The 14227-nt window shown below is 46.6% G+C and overlaps 1 protein-coding gene across 1 annotated transcript in view; it reads left to right on the forward strand.

Moving 5' to 3' along the window:
* Window positions 1–8774: 8774 nt before the first annotated feature.
* XYLT1 (xylosyltransferase 1) overlaps window positions 8775–14227 on the forward strand; it is a 563426-nt gene continuing 557973 nt past the window's right edge. The window contains exon 1 of the mRNA XM_085632092.1: window positions 8775–9138. Within this exon, the coding sequence (XP_085488218.1) occupies window positions 8899–9138 (240 nt within the window). The 5' untranslated portion in view covers window positions 8775–8898. The remainder of the gene's footprint in view (window positions 9139–14227) is intronic.

The raw sequence follows: 14227 nt of genomic DNA on the forward strand, positions 1-14227 counted from the left end.
GTCTTGAGACGGATTTGCAATGTAGATACACACCCTTGTACATGAATTGTTTATTGCTGTAGCACCTACATCCCAGATTTAGAAAAGGACAGGACACAGAAGGTGCTAAAATTATATGTATTAACTGAACAGCAGGGTTGATGCAAGCAGTCAGAAGAATGAGGCAGTTTTATTGAGCTCGAACCGATTCTGGGCTGGACCAAGTGAAATATGCTAAAAAAAACTTCCCAGTGTAATTCGTCAACACCGGAACATATTGAGCAGGGCCCACAGGTTGTCTGCTTTTGGTTCTGAGCAGGAATCTGCAGGCAGTGAAGGGGCTTTCTTATTTACAATTTAAGCTGTCCCAAAACAAATGTCTCATTTAACTCCTTAACCGCAGCGTAAATTACACCGCGGTGCGGGAGTTGTAATGAGTGAGCGGGGCCGCGCCGGCCAACGGACGTGCGCAGCACTAGCGAGGTAGCGCTCATGACGCCCGTTGGCCGACGCACACACGGAACGGGTTAAAGAGCCAACAGCTCTACTTTTGTTCAAGAATGACCCTGGCTGGGAGTCACCCGGAGCCTAATACCTAGATTCCAAAACAATGGAGGGTAAACGAAGGCACACAAGTATCACTTTAAAAGTCAGGTACTTTGAGGCAAGTTTTTGACTTTGTTTACCCTTCCTATATAAGCTACATGCATGTACTCGAAGAAGATAGGCATATTTTTAGAGTGCATAACTGGGAGAAACAAAAAGTAAAAGTATGGATTTAAAATGTAGCGGCGCTGGGGCTGTCTGTATTCATATAAATGTATTACTACACAAAGGAATCCTTTTCAGCAGCACTGTACAACAAATTGAGAAAGATAACAATAAGGTTCTCAACCCATGTCTTGCAGTTTGCAAATGGCTTAATGATGCTGGTTCATAGCTCACTGTGCTACAATAGGATTGCAATTTATGTACTGCATGTAATAACGGATATGTATCAAAAGTAGTAACCCACTTACCTATCTGTAAAAAAATATAAAATTGTGATTTGCATGTTACACGATGTGCTTTAAAGGAGATACATTAACCCTCTATGCAGCATTATGGGTCAAAACTGAAACTAGACAAAACACAGATCTCTCCAGCCACTGCATTAACCCCCATAGTGATCTGACCATCGCTGTTATCCCCTAAAATTTCCTTGGCACACAAATATTACTGCAGAGAGTGTCTTAACTCCATAAAATATTTTAAAATGCAGTCTTTGCAATCATTTAAACCAGAAAAGATTTACTGTCACATTTGTCCTCATTGCCATTTCTTTGCTGCAGAGTTTTAAAAAAGTACATGTATAAGCTGAAAGCCAAACTCTGGCTTGTATGACTCTGTTCCTCATGACTGCACCCCCTTTCTATTGTCACGCCTTGGCCACCAATTTATGAGTTTGCACCTCCATAAGGTCTCTGTAGTGGGTTCTTGTTGAATATGTTGCAAGGTTGCATTCAATATTCAAGAAGAGTATTTCTTTAATATGTGGAAGTGTTTCCCTTTAATACATCCAAAATATTTAGAAAGTATTTATTAAAAGTGAGTGGTTTTAAACATGAACTGAGAAGCCTATCACATGACAGCGGCAGCTACACCTCTGTGGATGAAATGCAGGCCAGTTTCACTACAAAAAATAAATGTATGCTGTCTACAATACTTTCATCCTGGGTTGTGTCCCCAAATGTTGCTAGTTTTTTCAGTTTTATATAGGGTGAACTTGGCCCAAGGGCACTGGAGCGGCTTGCATAAGCACCAGTTGCATTACACAAAGACTCATTAAGATGTATTTTTAAGATATGGGGAGATTTAGAGAAATGCATAGCTTGGAAACCTTTTCCCTTGGGAGTTAACACTGTGTCTCTCCCCCCTCAGTCTCAATGAGAGAGCAGGGAAAGTTGTACAGTTCAGACCGCAAGTTAGGGTTACCTATTTTACAATACAAGTCTTACCATAAAGCCGCCTCTGGGTTTACTTTTCTGAATGGTCTGAAAGTATAGTGTGATCGCAGCCTCTCACCCAGGGCCATTAGGTTAAATACAGACTTCCTGGATGGAAAACAGTGTATATTATTTACACTGGCGTAACGAAAATTGAGGGGGCCTCCCTGCACGGTACGTGGCGGGGCCCCCTCTGGGCTCAATCAGGAGCTCTCCGGCTTGAGTGCAGTGCCGAGGGGGCCCCCTGGAGCTTTGGGCCCCCCCGCACCATGGGGGCTGCGGGGGCGTGTGTTACGCCCCTGATTATTTATGATGCCATTTCAGAAGCTTTTCACAGGGCCGAAAAAAAATTATTCTTTGCCTGGATTTGAACCTATTGTTTGAGTCTCAAAGTCAGCCGCGAAACCATTACACCAAGCCGCCTTTGTACAACTTTTGAAGGCTCCTAACCTTAACAGAGTAAGCAGCAAGTGCAGAAGCTGTGAGCTCTCTAATCTGTAGCGTGTCTGTGGCAGAATAGCTGCTCTTCCGTCTGATCTTGCAATTGCGCTGCCACTGCTCCTCTCATTTTGCCCATGTATGTTTACATTTGTGGTTGAAGAACGGACTTTTGGCATTGTGTGCGCTTTGCAAGTGTGTGTGCGCGCTGGAAGAAGGCCTTGTGCGTGCGCGCGCACCCGCACACGTTAGAGGGAACTATGCTGGTGTGCCTGGAGCACTTATTGTGACACACACTTAAGAAGCCCCTTAAAACATGTCTCAAAACTGCAACTGCAGCCTGTGTGCAGTTTTGAACTCCAATTCAACCTGGAAAAATACACCTCTTGAAAGGCCTAAAACTCCCTTTTTAATACAAATAAGTCACCCTTAAAGTAGGCCCTAAATAGCCCATAGGGCAGGGTGTCTTGTATTAAAAGGTTGAACATGAACTTTTACGTTTTACATGTCCTTTTGGGGAAAAACTCACAAATTTGTTTTACACTACTGTGAGGCTACCTACTCCATAGGATAAAATTAGGTTACCTTATTACACTTAATAAGTGATAACTTTCATTTGGGAGCAGTAGAAATGTCAGTAATTGTAATTTTAAATCTTCTTTGATGGTAAAGTTGCATTTTAAAGTCACAATTCTGAAAATGCGACTTTTAGAATGTTGGCATTTTCTTGTCAAAACCATTTGGAACCTGCAGCCTGTTTTCTGGGTCACATCACTATGCAGGGGCGGCTCATCCACTAGGGTGGAGGAGCATCGCTCCACTGCTTTCTTGAAGTGCGAGAAGCAGAAACATAAATTGGTAAAACTACAATTTTATGTTTCTGCTTCACGCACTGCGAGAAAGTAGAAGTGTTTGATTGCTGGCAGGCAGGGCTGCTCTAGGAGCAGGGCTGGGCAGGGGAGTAGTGGTATGCCCACTCCTGAGTGAGCATGACTTGTTTGGTCGGTCCTCTGTGCCGCCCAAACTAGGCATGCGCACTCTGCCCAGTCTCCCTGCAAGCTACAATGCAGCCTACATGGAGAAAATGGCCTCCCCATAGGCGCCTGGCTGGGCGCCATCTCGACCAAACACAACGCTGCCATTGCAGCATTGTGATTGTCTTAGGGGAGGGGAGGGAGGCTGTCTGCTTCCTGTTCCTGTCGGAGACCGGAAAACAGAAGCAGGAGCCGAGAAAACGTGGGACCCGGCAGGCCGGCGGATATGTAAGTTTTTTAAATTTATTATTTCACCACGCCCACTCCCTGTGCAACCCCCGTGCCCTTCCCCGATTAATGCCTGCCGCGACTGTGACTAGGTGTAGTTGGCAGTTGGCCTTTGTGTATTTCTCCCAGATAGCCACATAGTACGGGACTGGATGATAGCAGGATGGCCCGTCCCAGCAGGATGGGTGTGGAGCTGTGAACATCCCCGCTTGCTCTTCAAAGGAGCTCCCTCAGCACCCACGCTAGCCTCAGCACTAGCCTTTTGAGAACCCAGACATCCTGGACCCGGTGTACAGAGGAGAGAAATTCCAAACCCCCTCTGTGGGGTAAAAACTTTAGACGTTTCTTGCACTTTAAAGCTGGCACCAAGTATAAAATGTAGACCCTCAGTCCCACTCTTCAGTTCACTTATGGACCTGTGGAGGGCTCTGATAGGATTGCCCTGCTGCTTGTGGCCTGGTATGTACTTCAGAGGACAACCCTTCTGCACCAAGGTTCAGGTTCAAGTTCAAAAACAAGTTTATTTAGACATTTGTCCATAAAACATTTTTTTAAAAACACACTTAACAATTAAAACATTTAAAAGGACCCCCCTCCTGGCTACCCTACCACCCCAATCCCACTGCATTTCATAATTAAAATTATGTTTAACAGATCTTAAAAACCGAGCAATTCCAACTGAGCAGGAGAGGCTGGGGAAGTGCACAGACAATGGAGGGTGGGAGAATAAACACACAGGGGGAAAAGTACATGAGAGAGACAGCAGGAAAGCACATGCACTCGTGTGGAGTGTTAAACAAAAAGACCAAAAGGGAGTGCCTGAAAAAGCAAGCTCTGGAAGGAGACAGTAATATATCCATGACAGGGACAAACAAAAGAAGAGGAAGGTAAGCCCGTGAAAGCTGATGAATAAGAAGTAAGCAAACAAGAGTAGCAACTAAGCCAACCAATGGACAGCCGAGGCCCGTACAGGTTAGAGCGGTGGGGCCGGGTGGGGGGATTTCAACAGACGACAACGAGGGAAAATTAATTATTTATTTATTTTCCCCTAGTGGTCGTCTGTTGAATCCTCCACTGCTCTTTTCTGCACGGGCCGCAGCTGCTAATGGTTAGCAATGGGTGGGCTCGAAAAACACTGTAAGGTAAAAAGAGGTCTTGAAAGAGACAATGCAAGACCTAAAAACAGAAGACAGGCATTCTCCATTTATTCACCTAAGATCGGGAACAATATATCAACTGACCTCAAATGGCTCTGACCCTTCTGCATTTCAGGAAGAAGCTAAAAACACACCTTTTCGCATGACGTTACTCTCCACATCGATGCACTAGTAGTTACATATATCCCACCCCATGCAAATAATTATATTCTACCTTGGGCACACTCCCTTGTTCACCTCTTTGCTTCTTCCCAGCTGGTATAGCAATAGGAAGGTGCAACTACACAGATGCCTCTGTGCACCTTTCCAGCCATGCACACTCATCAATCCATTCACCCACCCATGCAATCAAACAGTGACTCGTTCATCCATCCATCCATGAACAACTCCTATTTTTATCCAGCCACTGAAATATTCTCACATTCATCAGCCATCAACACACCCAGATACAAAATCACACATGTAAACCACCAATGAAGAAGCAGTTTTGATTGTAAGTCAGACCTATGGGCTTTGCCAGCAACTATTTCAAAATCAGAGGCACTGCATACCTCTAGAACACACTGAGTGAAAATACTTGGTATAATGAGGAACACCGGCTACTTTGCAACTGGTGCATGTTGCAGCTTGAAGGGTGGAGTGTGGTGTGACAGGTGGTGATGGTGGCAACACACTGGACACATCACACGAACATAGAGGAAAAGCCAAACACACTCTCAAGTTTGTTTTAAAACTATGAATGTCATTTAAGAGTTGCCATGTGTCGCAGTCGAGAACATGGTTTATTCCTTGCAACCCATAACACTGCCTTTGCCACTGCAGACCTCAGTGGTGACAAAAGCGGCATCAAGAACAAAATGTAAACAATGCTCTGGAGAGCACTATTTACTTTCTGCCACTTCCACTGTGACCTTACATTTTTGATCTATCACAATGAAAGCATTCAGCACTCCTTAGAATACGTTAGAAAAAAGTAAACAAGTGAAAAAATACACATTTTTAAACCTTCTGTTGTGCATCATTATTGTGGATCCATAAAAATCACACAGTGGCAAAACCAATAGGTCTGGCCTTGGCAAGCAGGTGAGATGTTGACTTTTATCATTGCAAGGGTGCATCAGAACAAGAACAAAATGACACCTTAAATGACATGTCATATACATGCAATAAAAATATTGATTTGAAAAAAATAATTGCATTCAATTTTAATACAGCAGTTTGCGTCCTTCCAAGCAGGCAAGTGTACTTAGAACATGCATAGAAAACCTTTTTAGATTTAACACACATCTGAGGAAATTGTGATTTTTATTGGTGCAAAGAAAGGGTAATATTGGCCCAGAACTACTGTAACCTAAAGACATAACTTAAACACACATGGGTTATTAAAACATAAAAAAGGATAAAGAAGGGAAACGAAAAGCATTGGAAAAGTAATGTATGGGTCTGCCATGCTTGGCAATCAGGTGCACTTCGTTTTTTAGGCAGAGGTACATATATAATTAAGGCTCCCTGTTTTCCGTTTTTACTGATTTTTACAGATAAATACAGACAGAAACCCATTTATTTTCTTGTCTGTATTTATTTTTAAATGCCGATAAAAATGAAAATTGGGTGATTTTTGAGTGGTTCTAAATACACTTTGCCATGACTGTCAGGCCAATAACGGTGTGATTGATAGGTAAGGGTGTTAAAAAAGAAATGGATTTTAGTAAAAAGGCTTAAACAGCAGTAGATATGCACAAGGCTGATACTGAAAGGTGTATATTTTCATATAAGTACATTGATTAATCTTCTGCGGGTGTTCATATCCCTGAAACCTGCAGGCATTCAAGCATGACTACATATTTATTGGTTAAATGAATGTGGAAATATACCAGGTTCTGCTTTATTTTTTTCATAATGCCCATAATAAATATAGATAAAGTTGACACAAAATAAATATGGATAAATACAGACGGAAATGTCCAAAAAATAAATACCATAAAACCGGGAGCCCTATATATAATGAGAGTAAAATGCCACTACCCACAGGACAAAGCAACCAATGGGTAAAGTGGCTGACCCATTGCTCCATGCTGTTCTCTTCAGGTGGCAGCACCAACTGCGAATGACTGTTGAATAGACCCATGGATGAAAAGAGCTGACCCAAAGTCTCTCTATGCGTGCATATATTTATTTCTTTATTTCATTGCATGAGGGTTGCCTGATAGCAAAAGTTGTCTCTGGGCCACACCCAAATACGTGTTTGAGCAAAACAGCCACTACTAGGCTTCACAAGAGCAATAGTTCCTTATACGGGATTAGAAATATAAAGAATTGCTAACCCTGTTAAGGCTTAAACACAGCTAATAACATAATTCATATTCAAAATATGGCTGATAATACGGAGTAATAGCCGAGGACATGACCACCAGTGTGTTGTTTCCTCTCGGTTTCGTGAATCTCCTCGTGATGTATTCTTGCATTTCCTCGTGATACACCAGGTTTCCATTGGGGTGATGTCATCAGCGTCGAGGTCATGTGGCTTTACTTCCTGTAAATCAGAGTCAAATGTCATATTTTGTCTCTTCCTGTGATGTAGTTGAGGTCAAAGGGTGTGTGGTGTCACTTCCTCTACCCCTGGTATGTTGGTGTATTAACATACATGTGTGAAACCATGTACTTTGCCTTCAGGTGTATGACTTTTCTATGTATAAGCCCATATATGAGGTGCTTTGCTCTACCTGGGTGGCAAGGGTGAGTTCAATCAATCAATCAGGGGTGATTTGTTTTTAAACATAGGAACATGGAGGGCAGTCGGTCTCTTGTTGGTTGGTGAGCTATATTGCCATTTAATATTTTAATTAAAAGTTATTCGTCGCTGTTTTATGTGTGCATGTAGCGTGTTCAACCAATGTGCGTTTGTGCATTTTTAGGTATGTTGCGCTGCATGTGTGCGTTAGTGCGTGTGCAGTTAGGTTTGGCTTTATGTGCTTTTGCATCCAGTTTTTTCAGCTGTGTATATATGTTCTAGATGGCTTTCCTTTTGCATGCATATATATGCAGGGAGCTATATAAGTGCATTAATAATCCACATGTGTGTGATGCTTTGCTCCTCTGCCTACCCTGGAAGAGATGAAATGGAGCAATACATATAATAAGATTCTAAAATGTTTATATGATGACTTGATTTGTGTGTGTGTTTGTTTGCGTGTATATGTCTGCTGTGCCTGTAAATTATTCTTTAGCTGTGTCTGCGCACGTGTACTTTTAGTCTCAACCATGTGTAGGATGATTTGTGTGTATTTCTTGTATCTCTTGAGCAATGTGGTTCTATTGTGAATGTGTTTGTGTTTGTGTGTGTGTGTGTATGTGTGTGAGTGAGTGCAATTAGTGACTCGTTTGCTGTCCGTGGTATGGAAGTATTATTTCATTGTGTATGCATCATATTGATGGTTGGATTTGACTTGTGTGCTTCTAGTTTGACTTTCAGACGTGTTGTATTTGTTGTGATTTCCTTTAAGTGGCTGTGTTTAATTCACCAATTTACGCCTAACCTCTTCACCAATTTACGCCTAACCTCTTCACTCCTCTGTGCTGAAAATCTCTCACGCCTTTCAGCTTAACAAGGTTCCGATGTATTCAAAGGAAGGGAAATTCCCAAACTCACACTGGGTGTATACTAAACATTGACGCAGCAGAGCAAGAAAAGCATGCTACACGTGAGAGCCGCGGGAGGTACCCTCGGGGGTTAGGGTTACTCCATCTAGGATAGTTCAGGCTGGCCCACCTCCTGCCTCTTCCCCTGGCCGGCCTGTGTGGGTGTCACCCTGCCTCCCCTTCTCGCTGCCCTCCTCCCCTTCCCGCTCTGCCACATTGCCACCATTGTCTGGCCTCCTCCCATCTCTGGTGACGTCTGCCGGCTGCTCCGGCCCCCTTGGTGTGTGTACTGGAGGTAGAGAGAGGGGAGAGGAGAGGCGGCGAGAGGCGGCTGAGCTGGCTGTGTCTCTCTCTCTCCTCCCTCCTGCAGGCGGCGGCGGTAGCGGTGGCGCCCGCTGCTCCGTGTCCCCTCCGGCCCCCGCGTGCCTGCCGGTGATAATGGTGGCCGCTTCGTGCGCCCGCAGGCTGGCCCGCCGCTCGCGCTCTGCCATCCTGGCCGCGCTCACCGTGCTGCTCGTGCAGACCCTCATCGTGTGGAATTTTAGCAGCCTGGATTCTGGGGACGAGCACCGGGACAAGAGGGACCGGGGGAGCAGCAGCAGCAACGAGGACCCGCGGATGCATCCTCCTGCGCGCAGCAAGGGACCTGCAGCCGCCACGCTCCACAACCAAGCACCGGTAGGGCTCCGTCCATCCCTCGCTGAGCTCCTGCGCTGCCTTGTCAGGGCTGCGAATAGCCTCTTGGCCGAATTGTGTACCCCGTTTTCTAAAATTCCCAATCATGTCTCTCAAAAATCTCCCGGGGTTAATAATACACTTCACACGGATTTTGACCCTGTTCCTATTTGGTGTACCATGTGTGCCCGGTGCCCCACACTGTACTCTCCTTAGATGTAAATGGAAAGCATTGCGCTTTCTGGGCATCGTGTCCGCGACAGCAGCACGGTGCCCCCTCTGCACAATGCCTTGCCATTCAAAGCCCGGTGTGATCTTGAAATCCGATCCTGGCTTTTCAGAATCTGATTGATTCGTTCGGCTCTGGGAAGATGTGTACTTCGGTGTGTTGGTTCGAATGATGCGCATCAGTGTGCGGCTGTTAGACTCCTCGTGTCGCGCGCTGGTCCTTCGCTGGCACTCCACGTAATGACAGGTGACGTCTCGGCAGCATCCCCGCAGCCGCTGAAACTTTGCAAGGGATGCTACTTTGTGTCAGCTCTTTGTGTTTGATTGTGGAGCGTGTGTGTGAGCTGTGAGTGTGCCGCTGGTTGTCTCAGTGCTTCTAACATCCATTGCCTCACTCGCTCCACACCGCTGCCCCTGTATCTCAGGGTGTCGGGGGTGTATTTGCGGAAGAGGTTTGTGTGGGCGCAGTTTTGCACTTCTGTGGTTTAAGATGTTGGCTCTGCTACGCTTTCACGCGTGAGTTTTGTTTGAAGGTGGCAGGGAGATCTGGTGTGCTGTGTGAGACGCGGCCACATCTGCCGTTTGTTCTGTCACTGTGTTTGTTGATTGACATGGTTTGTTCTGTCACTGCGTTTGTTGATTGGCAGTTCGTGTTCCTTGATCTTCACGATGTGACACCGAACACTCAGTGCATGCCTCTCTTAGCTGGGGTGAATTTTGGTACTACAGACGTGACGTCAGCGTGTGACAAAGTTCCTTTCACATCCCATGCCCCCTCTGTTGAGGGATTTGTGAGTTCCAGTTGTTTGGGAGTCTGGCAGGTGGCGCGGAAGAGCAGCCTGCGTGAATGTTCCTATGTAGTTTGCATCCTGTGGAAAATGTCATGAATTTCTCCTGTAGATTCGCGGTATAACACACAGACCCCAGACACCAGCCGTGTTAAGTGTGCTACTGATGGAATGGTATTGTCTCCTTCGACCTCTCTATGCTGTTAACCCGTCGTTTATGTAGTGGATGGTACGGGTAGGTGGTTACTTAACGGTACCCATAGGTGTGAGAGATCCTGTGAAACCGGTGTTTAGTGGGACGTGCCGCGGCGGTGCTGTTTGCTCGTTTCCCGTCTGTACTGTAGTGCTAAGAGGGCCAGAGGAATAAAGTGACACGGACAGTACCACGAGCTTAGACCTCCCTGGACGGTTATGAAAGGCTCGGTGGCGTTAAGTCGGTGAAGGGTGTCATTTTAAGTCTTATCCGGAAATACCGCTTTGCACCGTTACCGGTAGTGCAGCGGTGTGATAGGTGAAAGGGGGGGGGGGGGGTGTTAACAGTACCATTTTCTGTACAGCCTCAGAAGGTCCGTCGGCGCTAAGTTGGTAAATGATGACAGTGTCTGTTTTCTAAGTATATACCGCTCTGCGCCGTTACCGCGAGAGTCGTGGTGCGTGCTACCGCTGTGAACAGTGCCCTGAGGGTCAGCGGTGTGAGGACGGTGACGGGTGATATTGACAGCGCTGTTTGCTTCTGTACAGGGACAGGGGGATCGGCGACGTGAAGGTGTAGAAGGGTGAAATGAATTACACCCTTGCCTTATTTCGTTCCGGAATAGCGTTCTACTCGCCGACAAAGCGCTTCGACTTCTCGTCAGGGGTAGTACGCGCTATATAAATGCAATTACAATACAATACAGTGACGGGAGGATCAGGGTGTGTAGGCGATGAAGGGTAGTATGGACACTGCTAGTTGCCTACACCAAGCAGCACAGTTAGTGAATGGTCGGCTTTGTTGAAGCAGGTCAGGGGGGACTGACAGCGCTGTTTTCTTAAACCGCTCTATACAGACAGGTGAGGATTTACATCACTGCGTACAGTAGGAGAAGGGTCCCCGGTGTGAAGCGTCACACTGAGAGCGCTGTTTGCTTGAACCGCTCTGCACAGAAAGCCAACTGTTGGCAGTGTGACGGACACTGGATGTTGACAGGGCTGTTTGCTAATACCGCTCTATGCAGAAAGAGAAGTTTCAGCCGGTGACGGAAGTGAAGGGTGATATTGATGGAGCTGTCGGCTTAGACCGCTCTTTACAGCAAGAGAGGAAGGGTCGCCCGTTTTACATGACAGCATCCTCTCTGTCGTCAGTGGAGGCCCGGCGGTGTAAGGCACTGAAGGGTATTTTAACACTGCTGTTAATATTTGGTTTATACCGCTCTATATAGAACAAAGACGGGAGGTGTGATATTGACAGCAATCCTCTGCGGTGTGTGGAGTCCCGGCGGTGTAAGTCACTGAAGAGTTACATTGACACTGCTGTGTGTTAACACCGCTCTGTAAGTGGGAGGGGTCGGCAGTGTGGGAGCAGTGACTGACATTGGTTATACCGCTCTATACAGGAAGAGAAGGGCGAGAGGTGTGATATGGACAGCACATCTCTCTGCGGTGTGTGGAGTCCCGGCGGTGTAAGGCAACTGAGCGGTTATATTGACAGTGCTGTGTGTTAATATTTGGTTATACTGCTCTATATAGAAGGAGACGGGAGGTGTGACATTGACAGCTACCCTCTGCTGTGAGTGGAGTCCCGGCGGTGTAAGGCACTGAAGGGTTATGCTGGCACTGCTGTGTTTTAACACCGCTCTGTAGGTGGGTGGGAGGGGATCGGCGGTGTGGTAGCAGTGACTGATATTTGGTTATACCGCTCTATTTAGGGTGAGCGGTGTGATATGGGCAGGGCTGTGTGTGCACGCCTCTCTGTGGATGGAGGCGCTGTGGTGTTAAATTCGTGACAGGCGACATGATGGATGACTTCCTACCTCTGTAGCCCTCTGCAGGGGAGGGGCCAGGAAGAAACTCCGGGTGGTGGGGTTGAGGGGGGTACGACGAGTAGCATGTAAATGCCTCTGACTGACACTCTGCTAGTTAGTCAGTGGTATTTATGGTGTCAAAGGTTATGTAGTGTGGTCTGTTTCCCTTTTTTGGTATGACAGGGGGCGGGGCTTGACGAAGCCTGTGTTTTAAGTTGGAAAGTTTGCAACGTCAGTGCTTCGTCATTCTATCCCTATGAGCCGGGCATCCCTTAAAACCTAAAACTAGGTTTTAAGGGGTGAATTGGCACTCTTATTTCCTCCATGCCCTCTGTTCCAGTAATCCCTGGTGTTTATGTTATGGCGGGAGGAGTGGCGCTCTCACCCCCTCCCACCCTCTTACTTTGTGATGGGGATCCGATGCTGAGGTTATGGAGACTGAAATGATAGTGTTTCTGCCCCCCTGTGCTGAGTATCGGTGCTGTCTGGCTTTTATGGATGACTTGGTCGTGGTGTTTTCTTCTGCTGTTCTTTTCCAGTAATCACTTGTGTTCATGATATGAAGGGTAGGGTGGAATGACAGTGTTCCTGGCCTCTTTATTCAGTGATATGAAATAGTGGTAGGTAACATGTGAGGTGTGAAATGGCAGTGTTTCTTTCTTTCTGTCCCTCTGTACTGTGGGTCAGTGTGTTGGGGATATAAGAGAGGAATTGCACTTATTTGATTTTTTGTACTTCCGTCTTCCGTGTTTACAATCTGCTCTGCTTATTTTAAGGTGGGTTATATGATAGTATTTCTTCCCTCTCTACTCTGTACAGGATGTGAGTGGTGTTTAGGTCATGAAGGGTGAATATACACTTGTTCACCCTTTCCCTCTGCTCTGGTGGTTAGTGGTGGTTGGATTATAGAGTATGAACTGACACACCCTCCCCGTTTACCTTGTGTTGGGGGATCAGCGGTGGTTACATTATGAACTGTGAAAAGATACTATCTTCACCCCTTTACTCTGTGCTGAAAATCATAATTGTTTAGGTCTTGAGTGAGGCATGTTTCAGGCAGGGTTGAAGGGACGCATGATACTGTTTTTTGTACTTTTTTGCCTTTTAGTGCTGGGGGTCAGTTGTTTTGTGTTATGTAGATGAGATGGCCATGTTTCTTCTCCTTTACTCTATATTTGGAGCGGCGGCTGGATGGGTGAAGGGAGTTGCTACTTTCTACTCTTTCTGTGTGCTGGGGATGAGGGGTCTGCAGGTCCTGGAGGGCGCAGTCACTGCTGCCAGTCTGTTCTGGGGATCTGTGGTCCTTAGGTTTAAGGGGTCAAGTGGCACCGTTATTTGCTTCTGTCCTGTGCTGGGGATTGGCGTTGTTTAGCTTTAGACTACGAGTGGCCAAGAGCGCGTGCCTCTTGCTTCTAATTCTCCGATGACGTAGTGGAGAGACTGTGATGGTGGTTTAGGCCGTGAAGGGAGGCGTGACACTATTACTTCCGGTCTCCCTCCGTGATAGGACTCCGAGGGGTCATCGCCTCAGGCTCGTCCTGCCTGGGTTGACACTTGAGGTATTCGGGTTGTGAAATGTGAGAGGACTGTGTTATTTGCGTCTCCATCTCCGTCCGTGTAGGCGATGCGCTCTGCAGTTTTTGTGAAGCATTGTGAAGGAGCTCACTGGCTCTGACAGCCCCCCCAACCCTGAGAGGCGTGGGGGTGCATATTTACCACCCGTGGTTCTGTTCTCACGCAGCTCTGCCCGTTTCCAACCCGTGAAACGCGAATTTTCACACACGACCCCCTACAGAACCCTCCCCCGCCCCCAGCCCTCCTCACACTTCATGAGTAATCCTCATCTCGTTAGGGCGCTTTACGTTTACCCTCCCGCCGCCCTTAGTTCATGTAAACCCTCGTTTTGCTGCTGCAGATGTAGGACACGGTATGAGTGTTTATATCGGCGTGTCCTGTCAGTGTTACAGTCCAGTAATTGATGGGCCTTTGATGTGATTTGCTGCTGAAAGAAGTTGCATTGCCTTTTGGAGCCCTGTCCACAGCATATCAGCAGGATTTTGCTATAGGGTATGG

This window comes from Triturus cristatus, chromosome 10, assembly GCF_964204655.1.
Source record: "Triturus cristatus chromosome 10, aTriCri1.1, whole genome shotgun sequence".
In the NCBI taxonomy this organism is placed as follows: Eukaryota; Metazoa; Chordata; class Amphibia; order Caudata; family Salamandridae; genus Triturus; species Triturus cristatus.